The sequence below is a fragment of the Fukomys damarensis genome, unplaced genomic scaffold (assembly GCF_012274545.1).
Source record: "Fukomys damarensis isolate Sample0158 unplaced genomic scaffold, DMR_v1.0_HiC HiC_scaffold_32, whole genome shotgun sequence".
NCBI classification, from domain to species: domain Eukaryota; kingdom Metazoa; phylum Chordata; class Mammalia; order Rodentia; family Bathyergidae; genus Fukomys; species Fukomys damarensis.
Genome location: NW_022900944.1, coordinates 10854321 through 10869633, shown reverse-complemented (window position 1 = coordinate 10869633; position 15313 = coordinate 10854321). Strand labels below are relative to the sequence as shown.

The window sequence follows — 15313 nt, the reverse complement described above, 5'->3', positions numbered from 1 at the left end:
ACTTTGCTTGATAATTAGAAAAACAGGCAAAAGTCTTAGGGTGCTTCTTTGATATGTGTTTCCAAAAGGTCCTATTTACATTCAAATGTGTTACCTATGTCCCTTCACTCTATGTAACCTATCGGCCCCCATGGAGGCTGAATGAATTAGCAGGAGGCAGGTACTTGTTACTAGGAACATATCAGAGTTCACCTATCGCTTCACCTTCCCAGATGCTTTCTCAGTTAGGTTGAGATCAGGGCAGAAAAGGGAAGAGAGGATGGGGAGAAAGGCAAGGATCAGGCAGTATCCAGGGTGCTTGAATCTCAGGCCTCAGCAAGTACTTGATAAAGCCTCATTTCGGCTTCACATCTCCCTGGTTCCCTCCAGATGGGAGGCATGGAAGCGGTCATCACAGGCCTGGCTGATGACTTCCAAGTCCTGAAGCGTCACCGGAAACTCTTCACATTGGGCGTCACACTTAGTACCTTTCTTATGGCCCTCTTTTGCATAACCAAGGTGAGAAGGGGTTGGACTTCTCAGACTACATTTTAATAAAGTTAAAGCATTTTCAGAGTTGGAGCTGGGGTGGTTGGGGTTAGGTTGAGCCTGGGGAGATCTGTGGAAGAAAGGCTGGTATCATCCTCAATTGTATGACCTGTTCCCCTCTGAGTAGACCCATGGCTATCTCCTTCTGCATCTTTGCCTGAAGATTTCTAGGCAGCCCTGTTAACTGTTTGATTTGGGGAAGCAAAAATCCCTTTGAAACTCTTCTTACTGTGTAGGCTGAAACATCTACCTTTAGATCCAGGGGCTTCCAGAGCTCTTAGAATGCAACCCAAACTTTGTCACCTGAGTTCTCAGATGGTTCTGAACAGGTGGGACAGGAAACAGGTAAGAGTCGTGGATGCAACAGTTCTAGTGAAAGATGGCCTCAAGGCTTTTCTCTCCATGGCCCAGGGTGGAATTTACGTCCTGACTCTACTGGACACCTTTGCAGCAGGCACCTCCATCCTGTTTGCGGTGCTTATGGAAGCCATTGGAGTTTCCTGGTTTTATGGTGCGTGAGTATGTGGCAAAGCCTTGGTCCCCAGTGCTCATGGAGCCCCTTTACCTGGAGATGCAAGAGGGCTCTCTGTTCCCAGGGCAGCCCCTGGATCTGCAGAGGTGGACAGTCTGCTTACTGAGAATAAATCTGCTTAACCTTTGCTCATCTTTAAACACACTCCCTTTAGTTGGAGGCTACAAACACTTCTGAAGATGCTGAGTGTCAGCCTCTGGTGAGGAGACCAAAAGAATCTGTAGGTCTTCGAGTCATGGAAATCATTCTAGCATATGGTTGCCAGATCTAGCAAACGAAATACATGACCCCCAGTTAAACTTGAATTTCAGATAAAAAAGGAATAGTTTTTTTAAAGTATAAGTATGTCCCAAATATTGCATGGGATATACTTATGTTAATGTTTTCCCATTACAATATTTATATGAATTTCAAACTTAACTGGCTATTCTGTATTTTGAAACTTATTCTAGAGCCGAACTGAGAAAATAATTGTTTACCTCCCTTATCCCACGTAAGACATTAAGACATCAGTGTTAGCCCTGGATTTTTTGGTTTTTTATTTTCCCTTGGGAAGGGTTAGGAAGGGATGCAATGTAAGAACCTAACCTCTTCTGTGATTGCCGTCAGGATTTTACATGTGCATACACGTGAGTACAATAATGACTGTGTATACAGTGTTGTCATTTTCCAAGAAAGAGTGAGCAAGAAGGAAAAGCTGGAATTCTGAGCCAGGACAACCAGGCTCTGTAGCCTGAGGCAAGCTTCCTTCACACTAATTTCCCTCTTACAAGTTAATTGGGGTGAAACATAAAGGGTGACACTGCCCTTGAGATTGTCCTCTTCCTTGTTCTGAATCAGCTAAGTGCCCAGTCCCTAGGTCTCCCAAGTCCCAGCAGATCACTCACTGCCTTGATGTCCACCTTAGGGCCAGAACCTCATGGGTCTTGGGCCCTGAGTCAGTGTGGGCCACCATAACGGGCCTTTTCTGTGCGTACAGGTGTGGACAGGTTCAGCAACGACATCCAGCAGATGATGGGGTTTAAGCCGGGACTGTACTGGAGACTGTGCTGGAAGTTCTTCAGCCCGGCCTTCCTCCTGGTTTGTAGCTTGTGTCCAGGGTGTGTTCAGGATGGAGTGGGGTGGGAATATTGGCTTCTTAATGGGGGAGTTACTGGGGTCTAGAAGACCTGGTCATGTAGACAGGACCACTGGGATGCTCAGTCTGTTGGTTGGTACCATGGTGGGCTTCTTTCTCTGTGTCCTTTCTCGCCTTGTCCTTTCCCTATAACCCGTTTCACTGACTTCTTCTCATTTCTCTACCTTTCTCTGCTTGTCTCTCCTTTTACTTCCTCCTCCCTTTGCTCTGCTTGTCTCTCTTCTCTCTCCTCCTCCTTCTCCTTTCTTCCCTCTCTTCCCCTGACCACCTGTCTCTTTTGTTCTTCCTCCTACTAGTTCGTGGTGGTGGTCAGCATCATCAACTTCAAACCCCTCACCTATGATGACTACGTCTTCCCCGCCTGGGCCAACTGGATCGGATGGGCCATTTCCCTCTCATCCATGGCCCTGGTCCCTGGCTACATCATCTACAAGTGCCTCAGCGCACCGGGCTCCCTTCGGGAGGTGAGCTCTGGGCCAGCCACAGAGCTGGGGGGGCTGGGACGGACAGGAGGGGAGGTGGCATCCCATGGCGGTCAGTTGAGTTGCTATCCCACTGAGCCTCAGTTTCCATATCTGTAACCTGAAGCTAATGCCGTGTACCTTGATAAGGAAAAGGAAGCACTTAGTACAGTGCCTGGCACCCTATACCCCGGGGAGCCTTCTCTGATCTCCTGCAGGGCTGGGTGCCCCTTCCACATTCTCACTGTAACATTTACTGGTTTACAGTGTATTTGTGTGTCAGTCCGTTTCACGGCTGTCAGCTCCCCCAGACAGAGACTTCAGGGCTCCTTCAGCTCAGGGTCCACAGGGCCAGCCAGTGTCAACCACAATAGGCAGCTTGAGAAACAGTCATTGGATGTGTGATTCAAAATACATCAACCAGCTTCCCAAACATGGGTGGGCTGGGATGGGTGTCTTACATGGATCTATGTGGGGCTTCAGGAGCAAATAACAGGAAACCAAATCACAGGTGTCAGCTGGCGTGAGGGGGGGAAACCAGAACCAGAACCAGACTAAGGCCCCTTCCTTCTCCCTCCTCAGAGACTGGCTTATGGCATCACACCGGAGAATGAGCACCACCTGGTGGCCCAGAGGGAAATCAGGCAGTTCCAGGTAGTACAACTTTTTTTTTTTTTTTTGAGGGTTGGCCCTGTTTCCTTTATTTTTTATTTATTTAACTGAATTTATTGGGACATTCTATGTAGACAGTACAACATTCATTACTGGGATCTTGTACCTTTACATGACAGGTCTTTCTTCTCATTTTTCCCCTTGTCCCCACCCTCCCTTCACCCCACATATTTTTTCTTTCCCTTATTCCCCTTCCCCTACCCTTTTCACTGTCCATACACCTTTAGTCCTTTTCTTCCTGTTTCACATTGCTGATTAACCCGTTAGGATATTGAGTACTATTTTAGTTTTTCACACCAGAGAAACTATTTGTTATTTACACATGTGTGGCTTATTTATTTCACTCAGGAGTATATCCTCAAAATGTACCCATTTACCTATGAATGAGAATCTACTTTCTCATTCTTTATGGCTGAGTAGTATTCCATTTTATAGAAAACCCACATTTTCTTTATCCAGTTTCCAACTGATGGGCAACTGGGCTGCTTCCAAGTTTTAGCTGTTACAAACTGTGCCACTATAAACATGGGTGTGCCTATATCACTGTGGTATGATTCTTTTAATTCTTTTGGAAAGATACCCAGCAGAGGGATGGCTGGGTCAAATGGAGCCTCTAATCCTAGTTTTTTGAGGTATCTGCATATTGACTTCCATAGTGGTTGCACCAGTCTGCACTCCCACCAACAATGGAGAAGGGTTCCTTTCTTTCCTGAACCCCGCCAACATTTTCGTACAACTTTAATGACTGGGGCAGTGTCCAGGGCTTGGTGTGGTCCCTCGAAGCTCCCTGCTGTGTGCCCAAGGCAGGGCCCCACAACCAGAAAACCAAGCATGTCTGTAGGCTGTGGTGTTGTAGTGGAGGAGGAGAAGGGCCTGTGCCCAGCCTTCTCCTGCCCTTGCTCCTTGGTCCTGGGTCACTAAATGCCTAATTTCTCCTACAACTCTACTCTGCCTCTGTGAGTTGTCACTATGGAGTGTCATCAAATTAGGCCATACCCTTATCCTCTTTTCCCTTAAAAATACCAGGATTTGGGAATGAAGAGGCTCTTGGTGTGTAGCAAGGGCCACCCATGCCTCCTGCTTTGCACTTTCTGGGCCCAGTGACAAGTGGAGCATCAGACTGCTTGTACTCAAAGGGCTGTGAAAGGATGGGACTGTTTGTTCTGCCTCCTCTTTTCCTGCCACCCAGCTAGACTTTGTGCCTTTGGCCCCCACCTGCCACAACCCTGTCATAGAGACCTTGCCATCTTTCTCTGCAGCTGCAACATTGGCTGGCTATCTGAGTCTGACCCCGAGGAGGAGGAACCCACCGTGCCCACGTCCGGGTCAAAGGCCTCTGCTTCACTCCCACCCTGGGCACTGTCTTGGAAGATGCCCTTTCCAACCTTCTCTTATTTTCTTGATTACAAATGACTTAGTGACAATGATTTTTGTTTGCCTCTGTTCATCTGGCCTAGGGCCTGTGAGTGTGAAGGACTGGTGAGCCCTGAGGGAGAGGAGGAGCGTAGTAAACAGTAAAAATGACTTGTGAGAACACTGATTGGTGAGATTTCGTCCAAGCTAAAATTCCTGGCTCAGTTAGAATCCTCCACCACATTTACTTCTACTTTGGGCCACAGAAGAAATCTTCAATTCACCCAATCTGAGAGAAGATGGGCTCTAGATCAGACACCAAAACTCCATCAAAAAGTCCAGCTCAGTTTGTTGTATGGATGTATGGATCAGGGATTCATAGATTCCCCCATTTCTTGTTCACCTCAGTAGCATTCTGGTGTCTGAACCTCATTTTGGGAATTTCAATTTATTCGCCCCAAAAATGAAATCAGCAGATTGATGCTTTGGGAACCCTGAGCAGAAACCTTCATTGTTTTCACTATGGCGGTCTGAATTTATTGTGTATGATTGAGAATGTTTCTTTGGTTTCTGGTGTTCAGATGGTCCAGAGACATAGAGGTCAGCTAAAGAATGTAGGTGAACCAGAGTGAGTAGGGTCCCTAAAGTATCTGCATGAGGGAGAGGCCAACCAAGCATACTGAAGCCACATGCTAGTCCCGTGAGGCACATGGGATCCTTAAAACCCTTTGGTGGTTCCTGAGATCTTGGGGGAAATGAGACAGAGACTTGGGGAAGCCAAATACCTAGCCACACCATAAGACTCTCTGCTGCTCTTATGGGGCCAGGTGGGTGACAAACTGTCCTGACTATTTACTGTTCACAGACGTCAGGCAATCCTTCCCTGGGGATCAGCACAGACCAGGGGTCCTGAGTGCTGGGGAGTGGACCTGAACATTCCCTTTGTCTCTTGTCAAGGGCTAAGCACAACCCAGTCACTAAGAGATTAGTCTCAGGAGGAAACCAGGTTGGTGGAGTTAGGACATTCATAGGTTTACTTCTGACAAAACTCTCAAGTAGTGGTGGTTAGTTTCAGTTTCAGTTCACTGAGAAATGATTGGTAATATGAAAAACTGGTGGGATTCAGTGGAGATTTCTGCTTATGATTTGAGTCTCTTATGCACTCATTGGGATTCCTGTTTTGACTGTGGGAGCCCCTGTTGCACATGAGGCCCCTTCACTTACTGGGAGTGTAGCGGGGCACATTGAGATTGTGCTGTGGCTGAAGCCAGGATGTCTGTGAGCCCTTTGATTGCTGTGAGAAGAGGGAGAGTTGGAGCCATTTGGAGAGAGAGATGGCTTATCTCTGAGTGTCCTGGGGATTTTCTGCTGAGTCAAGATCTTTAGGTCATTCTTTAGATCATAAAGAGAGAAAATGAGCAGTCTTTTTATCTTTCATTTAACAAAGGCCAGTTTAAGGCCTGAGATTTCCTAAGTGGAACATGTGTTGGGCCCTTGGGAAAGATGAGGACAGTTGCACACAAATGAAGTGGGTCAGGTGTTGGTCTGGACCCCTTGACTCTTTCCATGAGTGATAATTGCTTCCTAAGTGTTGTGATTTTTTTTTTCCTAAACAGAGCACTTTCACCATTTTGCCTCCCAGCTGCCTGACGAGTACAGTAGGGCTGGCTCCTATTTCCCAACTTCCCTGATGAGAAAACTAAGACCTGACGTTTCAGTTCATGTTGCTCAAGGACTGACCTTCAAGGAACTGAGTTAATACTCCATGAATAACCTCAGCTCTGGCCCATAGAATTCAGGAATACTCTCAACATATGGTCAATCCCACCTGGGCTGTCATAAGAAAAAGAATACACAGCAATCCACTCAAAAGCAAAGGAGTACGTTTTAGCCAAAACAACATATTGGAACAAAGGGAAGAGGGGAAAGAATGGCATTCAGTTTTACTTAGCTGGTTTCCAGCCAGGAAATTGTTTAGCTGCTACATGCTTTTTTTAATGAAAATAACCACTCTTTGAACAGTGGGTCCTGAGAAATTAAATCCACGTGGCTGATCTGAGCACCCAATCAGAAAGGCCCATGTGCATTAGATCACAGATAGCCTGCTATTCTTTTCTTAGTCACTTGCATGTTGTCCTTCTGCCCGCAGGCATTGTCCTAGGGGCTAATCTGAGGAGTGGTGCTAGCTGAAAGAACATCAAACCAATGTCATGGTGCTGCCTGGTGGTGAAGTTGGCTCCTGAGTTAGGGGTAGATAGAGAGGTTCCTGGTTCCAATCCTAGGTCTCCTGGGAAGATAGGGCTACCCAGAAAAGCCTTGAAGACTCTCACAGAGGTTCTGGGAGAGTATCTGGGTTCACCTTTCCACCTACATGTAATTGAGAAGGATTATGTGCTTCATCCTAAGTAATGCTTGACTTCTTTTTTGTAATCTTTTTTTAATAGAAGTTACCCAGGACCAGGGTACTCCTGTGTACTGTATATGACACTTGACACTTTTGATATTTTACTAGGTTTTTAAAGAATTATTATTTTCCATGAATTGTAAAGTATCTGTTTAAGACCATCCATATTAATATCCTTCTACTCAATGTCTAGTTATTTAGCATTTACATGTTACTCTTTATTCTAAATGCAAATGAGACAAAGGGAAAGGGGAGCTGCCAACTCTTGCCAAATATCTTGCTGAAAAAAATTCCCTAATCTGCCTTAATTCAAGAGGGGTTCTTACCCAGATGGGACCCTGTCTCTTGCCATGTGATCTGTTTTCCATCTTTGATCATGTAAAAACTGAAGCATTCTTACCAAAGAAGCCATCACTTAGTAAAGAATCCCACTGGACTCCTTTTATATGTTTGTTAATTTCATTTGAAAGGCACAGAATGGGAAAGAACACAGGGTATACAGTGTGGTGGAAAAGCAGAGCATTTACAATTGCACACACCTGGGTCTGCAGCTGGGTGGCCTGGGAAGAAGAGCTTTACACCTTTTGGCTCAAGGTTCTTTGCCTGCAAAATCAGAGATTGGGTCTGATAGTGAAAGGTCCTATCCAATTAAAAACAAATAAGCAAGGAAAAAAAAAAACCCTTTTGGGTCTCTATGACTGTATTCTCGTGCTAAATTTACAAGGAAGAAAATACATCACTTGCTGTAAGATTTTCCAAAATGAACCTCAACCATGGGTAGACTGCTTAGAAATATCAGATTTCTGGCCTCTAGAACTTTGATTTTTTTAAAGGCATTCAGTAGTTCCTCTTTCTGATATATTAACCATTTTGCCTCCCAGCTGCCTGACGAGTACAGTAGGGCTGGCTCCTATTTCCCAACTTCCCTGATGAGAAAACTAAGACCTGACGTTTCAGTTCATGTTGCTCAAGGACTGACCTTCAAGGAACTGAGTTAATACTCCATGAATAACCTCAGCTCTGGCCCATAGAATTCAGGAATACTCTCAACATATGGTCAATCCCACCTGGGCTGTCATAAGAAAAAGAATACACAGCAATCCACTCAAAAGCAAAGGAGTACGTTTTAGCCAAAACAACATATTGGAACAAAGGGAAGAGGGGAAAGAATGGCATTCAGTTTTACTTAGCTGGTTTCCAGCCAGGAAATTGTTTAGCTGCTACATGCTTTTTTTAATGAAAATAACCACTCTTTGAACAGTGGGTCCTGAGAAATTAAATCCACGTGGCTGATCTGAGCACCCAATCAGAAAGGCCCATGTGCATTAGATCACAGATAGCCTGCTATTCTTTTCTTAGTCACTTGCATGTTGTCCTTCTGCCCGCAGGCATTGTCCTAGGGGCTAATCTGAGGAGTGGTGCTAGCTGAAAGAACATCAAACCAATGTCATGGTGCTGCCTGGTGGTGAAGTTGGCTCCTGAGTTAGGGGTAGATAGAGAGGTTCCTGGTTCCAATCCTAGGTCTCCTGGGAAGATAGGGCTACCCAGAAAAGCCTTGAAGACTCTCACAGAGGTTCTGGGAGAGTATCTGGGTTCACCTTTCCACCTACATGTAATTGAGAAGGATTATGTGCTTCATCCTAAGTAATGCTTGACTTCTTTTTTGTAATCTTTTTTTAATAGAAGTTACCCAGGACCAGGGTACTCCTGTGTACTGTATATGACACTTGACACTTTTGATATTTTACTAGGTTTTTAAAGAATTATTATTTTCCATGAATTGTAAAGTATCTGTTTAAGACCATCCATATTAATATCCTTCTACTCAATGTCTAGTTATTTAGCATTTACATGTTACTCTTTATTCTAAATGCAAATGAGACAAAGGGAAAGGGGAGCTGCCAACTCTTGCCAAATATCTTGCTGAAAAAAATTCCCTAATCTGCCTTAATTCAAGAGGGGTTCTTACCCAGATGGGACCCTGTCTCTTGCCATGTGATCTGTTTTCCATGTTTGAGCGTGTAAAAACTGAAGCATTCTTACCAAAGAAGCCATCACTTAGTAAAGAATCCCACTGGACTCCTTTTATATGTTTGTTAATTTCATTTGAAAGGCACAGAATGGGAAAGAACACAGGGTATACAGTGTGGTGGAAAAGCAGAGCATTTACAATTGCACACACCTGGGTCTGCAGCTGGGTGGCCTGGGAAGAAGAGCTTTACACCTTTTGGCTCAAGGTTCTTTGCCTGCAAAATCAGAGATTGGGTCTGATAGTGAAAGGTCCTATCCAATTAAAAACAAATAAGCAAGGAAAAAAAAAACCCCTTTTGGGTCTCTATGACTGTATTCTCGTGCTAAATTTACAAGGAAGAAAATACATCACTTGCTGTAAGATTTTCCAAAATGAACCTCAACCATGGGTAGACTGCTTAGAAATATCAGATTTCTGGCCTCTAGAACTTTGATTTTTTTAAAGGCATTCAGTAGTTCCTCTTTCTGATATATTTCTCCAGCTGATGCCAGAAATACTTGGTATTTGAATGAAGAAGATAACGCGAGCCCTTCTCTTTGTGGAACTGGACTGTGACACTCTGTCATGCCTGCAGACAGCATGACTGTACTGGGGACTGTGAAGACATTGTGAGGGTGCCTGCCCGTGTCTCTCTGTCTCTCCGCTTTTGTGAAAATTCAGACTATTTCAGTTGTGTCCTCGCTGTGCCATGGGTATTCTAGAGTCCTGCAAATCTCTACTGTCTGATTTGGATTTATTTTGAAAGTTGTTCTCTTCATGGAAAAATAAATGTAAACAATAATAAATGATATTTCCTGTGCCATGTATCTGGTTATGGAGTTTTGAATGCATCTTCCCATGAAAGCCAAATGCTGTGAATTACTCGAGACAAGTGGGTTTGTTTATCAGCTTCCAGCTAGCAAAGGAGAGCTTTTGGTCATAGTGGCCGGCTTGGTAGCCAAATACCTTTTTTAAAAAAAATCACTTGTGGAATTGGAGACTATAGGGGGTTAAATGTGAAATCTTAGCTCTGAGACTGACTGCCTGTGTGTGTGTGTGTGTGTGTGTGTGTGTGTGTGTGTGTGTGTGGTGCTAGAGATTGAGTTGCACCACCAGCCTGACATGTATTTTGATTTAATCACAAAGTGGATATCAAGGGATGGCAGGCTTAGTTACATAGTTTTGATTTGTTCTTTCATCTCTAGGGCTGACTTTCAAGGGACTAAGACCTTCAGTTGGATTGAACTGGATGTGCAATTTACTGCATGGGTGGATTTTTCTAGAAAGAGGGATATTGTACCACTCAGGCCCTGGGAGCTCAGTACTGGTTTGGGAAAGATGTAAACTGACAGAGCCTTGTTTTTAATACAAGTTAGCAGGTGGACGATGACACTACTCTCGCAGAGGTGTCTAAATAACTAGACACTGAGTAGAAGGATGTCAACATGATGTCTTAAATAGATGTCTGATATTTCATGGAAAATAATAATTCTTTTAAAACTTAGTAAAATATAAAATAACAATTTAGTCCTTCAGGTTTCTGAGAGCTTCCAGGAAATAGATGCTGGGCCCCAGGGCTGAACGGAGGCCAAAGTAGGAAGTCTGGGGAGTCAGCTATCAAGATTAGACCAGACAGAGAATGGACCATTGCTGGAAGTGGCGAACCCCTAAGTTTTGGAGATGTACAATCAGACAGCAGGAAAGTTCCCCTGGATCTGATGGAGGGAGGTGAAGGAAAGATGTTGCGGGTCCTTTGAGGTCCCTCCTCTTCTGGGCTTCTGAGTTCTCTTTGGACAACCGTAAAGCCAGCCTGGCGTGCAGCAGTGGGAGGGGCAAATACATGTTTGCCAAAGATCCAGGGACAAGGAGTGGTTTGGTCCATGATATGGGGTTTGGCAGACGTCCCAGAGAAAGTAGTATCACTCCAATCATTTATTTCAATGCAGCACTGGAGCTTGGGTGTATTACAGTACACACAGAAAGGAGTTGTGTTTCTGGTATTCCACTGTGCTTGAGAGTGTGGGGTCTGGAGCTGGCCAGAAGGGTAAGCAGCTCTTCTAGGGGTGAGGATGGGTCCAGCAAACCTGGCTGCCTCCCTATCCCTACATTGACAAATGTGGTGAGAGAAGCCAGAGCAACACGGTGAATTTGGGTCTCACTTGCAGCACCCGGTGGGCTTCTGAATTTTCCCAGATTTAATTACATCCTGTCCTGCAGAGGAAATTACACAGCTTCATCAATATCTGCTTCCCAAAGGCACTGGTAAATGCATCCCTAGTACCCACTTTCTCTAGGGCTCACTTCGTTCATCTGAACAAAGGACTAGGAGCCATCAAAGCTGAACATTCGTGGGAGGAGCTTCCTAGCATTTCAGACCCTTCTGAGGTTCAGTGTAAAGTTTTGTTCAGATAAGTCCATGTCCAATTTTTCTGAGGAAAGGAGAAATACACCTACCAGATGGCCAAATGTTTAAAGCTCACAGGTATATACAGTTGGTCCTCTTTAGTTGGGGAGTCAATATCTGCAGATTCTACCTACTGCAGGTTGAAAATACCAGAAGACAATGTGTTTGTGCTGAATACATACAGACTTTTTCTTGTCATTGTTCTCTAAACAGTGCAGTATGAAGACTATTTACAAAGCATTTACACTATATTGGGTATGACAGGTAACTGTATAACTTAAAGTATGTGTGGGAGATGTGAGTAGGTTCTATGCCACGCCACAGCATTTTATGCAAGGGGCTTGAACATTCACCGATGTTAGTATCCATGAGGGTTCCCTGACTCAGTCCCTCAAGGATACAAAGGAACAACTGTGATGCTTTGGGGGTCTTTCTCTTCTGGTGGGACCTGGCGTTAGTCTCTGCCTGCAGCCCACACTACACGAGTGTGTCAGTACAGCTGGTTTCTGCATTTCTATCACCTGCGTTATGCTGACTTTATTTCAACTCATCCCACTCTGGACAACTTGCTTGCTGTCCTGAAGACAATCCCATGAGGCAGCAGTATCACAAGCGAAATGCCCACTGGACAATTGTGGTATTTGAGGCTGGAGTTGAGAAGTGACCCATGGAAAGTCACACAGCAGCTGAAGGACAGTCAAGTACTGAGCATCTGGGTCAATACTCTCCTTATTATTTTTAGCGTCCTTTGGAAATAAAATAGGGTTACGGATCTGACAAGTCCTGACAGTGGCCCAGATCTGGAGGAAAGGACAGCAGGGTTGTACGGACAAGTTCATCTGGATGGAGCTAGTTATAGGGATCAGGAAAGATCACTTTGTCACATAGAAGGACAGTCCAAGTTGGTCTGGATGGATCTCTAAGGTAAAGAGTCAAAACTATCGAAAAGTTCTGCATCCCTAGTACCCACTTGAGACCAGCTACTCCTATGTTATGATTGAGTCATATTGGACAAGTTATCAATAAAGTCATGGCCTTCCTATCTGTAAAAAGGGAATGTTGGGCTAAGTGATTTTATGAAGTCCTTTCTGTTTTTAACTCTGTAAGACACTCTGAAAGGGCTGTCACAGAGCTGATGAACTGATTCATGCCAAGAGGAAAAAGACTGCTTCACCAGGCAGACATTGACTGATAGAAGGGGGAGCAGCTGGCTTTTATCCATATTATAGGTTTCTTGTGGGCATCCACACTTTTTCTGTAAAGATCTCTGTTAGAACTATTCTGTTTTAGTAGCAAGAAAGAAAATTTATTTCTAAGACAAGTTGTAGGCTGGATCACAGATGTAGTCCGGTTTGCAGATATTTGGTTTACTAGAGAGTGAAATATTTGAATTTAGAACAGAACCGGTGAGTTCCTCCCTCCCTCCCTCGCTCCCTTCCCTCCTCCCTCCCTCTCTTGCACCTTCCATGCCTCCTTCCCTCTCTCACTCTTCCCGCTGAGCTACACTCCCAGCCCTTCAGTTCCACTACCCACTGCTACAGAATCTTGGACAAATTATGTAAAACTTCTGAGGCCTTGTTTCTGAAAAGCAAGAACATGACCATTGTGAGTGACTAGCAGGAAGATGAACCAAGCAGTGGACACTTAGCAGTAACCGCTCTGGAGCTGCAGCACCTGAATCCAAATGTTGGCACCATCACCCCACAGGCAGTTATTCAGCCTCCCTTTGGCCAAGTTAACCATGTAGAAATGGGAATGACAAGAGTGACCGCCACCTGATCGAGTCCCAGGCAAGATTACTTATTAACATTGTATTCAGAATGGGACCTGCTAACATTGTGCATTATTCTATTTGGTCCATATTGGCTATGTGAAGAAGACTGATTTTCTCTTCCTCTCAACTCAGTTTTGTTCATTTCAAAGGCAGCCCAGCTACTGATGTTTTATGCAGCTAGGAAAATAACTGTTCCTTTGTCCCTTTTGCTCATCCTCCATTAAGTGGTGTCCTGAGGCTTGAATGTGGGTCTGCATAGCCAGTCTGAGTCTCCCTGGGTCTGAGTGACCACCTGAGCAGTAGGTTTAAGCTTCAGCAAAGAGCAGCCTGTCTGAGCATCACTCCTGCAGGACCCAGCTGCCCTGCATATGCTTCTCTGTCAGCCCCAGAGAGCCTGCCATCAAAGGATATGTTCCCTCCACAGGCCTGGACTTCGGCTTCAGCCCAGAGACTGAGCAGACAGCGGCATGTGTGCAGAGACTCCTCAAAGAGCTCATACCTACTGGGTTCTGGTGTCTGCTAGTCAGATATTGGCTCTGTCAGTCTTGGGCCTGGGAAAGGCTGGTCAGGGTCAAGGCAGCAGGGCATGAGTGTAAGGGTTTGGTTGCAGGAAATCCAGGAGGCCAGCCTCATCCCCAGAGAAGGTCTCAGGAAGGGCCGTGGCCTACACATGAAGCCATAGATCCATGCACTCTGCTGTGGAGAAGAGCTGCTAGGTGAAGCTAGCCCCGCTGCAGCTGCAGGGACAACAGACTCAGAGTCAGATGAGGAGAAGCCTAGAATAGCTGCACCCTGGACAATCAGCCAAGAAACAGGAGACCTGCCTGCTGCCCTCCCCAAACCCATGTCCTGGACCCTAACAGTTTTCTTCTTGCATCTTTGAATTCTCCTTGTAGTTTCCAGCCCCAGATCATTTTTCATAGTCAATTGAGAGTCACAAAGCCTTTTCACCAGGGAGCAGAGATGGGGTGGGGGCTGATACTGGAGGTCTGGCTACTCAGATTCTGCAACTCTGACATGTCAAATGAATGGTAGAGTCAGACCAAGAAGTGCCAGAGATAAGAGGAGGTGCCCGAGCTCCACAAATGCACAGATATCTCCTTAAATTTTGGAGTTGGAAGGGAACCATGGCACAGGAGCACCTTACTGTCTTGGTTACTTTCTCATTGCTTGGACAAAGTACCCAATACCCACAAGTTGAAGGTGGAATTATTTATTTTATTCCACAGTTTGTACAGGTTTAAATCAATAGCTGGATTCTGGGATAAGGATAATGGTACAGAGGCATCACAGAGGAGAAATAATTCATGTCGTGACAGGAAGGAAGCAGCAAAACTTCCTCTTACTTTCTCTTTTTATCCCATCCAGGCTATAAACTATTGGCTGGTGACCCTCACACCAGGGTGGGTCTTCCCTCTTCAGTAAATCCATTATCCAGACCCAGAACTATGCAAAAGCAATCAGTGGACTAATCCAGTGTCACACACCTATGATCTAGTACCACACCCCCATGATCCAGTCACTCCCACAGGCCCCACCAATGAGTGCATGAAGCTTTTGCTGGACATCTAGATATAGGCCTTAACATTGGCTTTATCTAAAAACTCAGCTGAGGGAGTTGGGCCATTTCAAAGCCACACAAGTCTTGTCTGCCCAGCAGGACTGAGAGCTTCAGAACATCAGCACCTTGGACAAAGTCAATGATCTTAGCTGACATTTAATTAGCAAACAGGTTGTCTTGTCTTGTGCTGGGAGTATTTTTCTTACCGATTTACCAGTATCAACTCAATAAATCCTCCTAAGAACACCACTCCCCAGCTGAATATTATTATTCATTTTTGTAAATATGGAAAACTGATGTACAAAGAAGCGCACTAACTTACAAGTTGTTGTAACTGGGTTTTGAACCCAGAAAGTGGGCTTCAGTCTGTGCCCTTAACCACACTAATAGGCTATCTTCCCTGGTCCCCAGCCATATTGGATACTACAATAAATAAGTTGGCTTATATTCACACATATATAAGTTGTATGCCCAT

At 45.0% G+C, this 15313-nt stretch overlaps 1 protein-coding gene across 1 annotated transcript in view; it reads left to right on the top strand.

Moving 5' to 3' along the window:
* Slc6a2 (solute carrier family 6 member 2) overlaps window positions 1–9647 on the top strand; it is a 43345-nt gene extending 33698 nt beyond the window's left edge. Inside the window, exons 9-14 of the mRNA XM_010629778.2 lie at window positions 370–498; window positions 940–1039; window positions 2040–2140; window positions 2495–2662; window positions 3242–3313; window positions 9602–9647. Coding sequence (XP_010628080.2) covers window positions 370–498; window positions 940–1039; window positions 2040–2140; window positions 2495–2662; window positions 3242–3313; window positions 9602–9628 — 597 coding nt within the window. The 3' untranslated portion in view covers window positions 9629–9647. The remainder of the gene's footprint in view (window positions 1–369; window positions 499–939; window positions 1040–2039; window positions 2141–2494; window positions 2663–3241; window positions 3314–9601) is intronic.
* Window positions 9648–15313: the final 5666 nt, after the last annotated feature.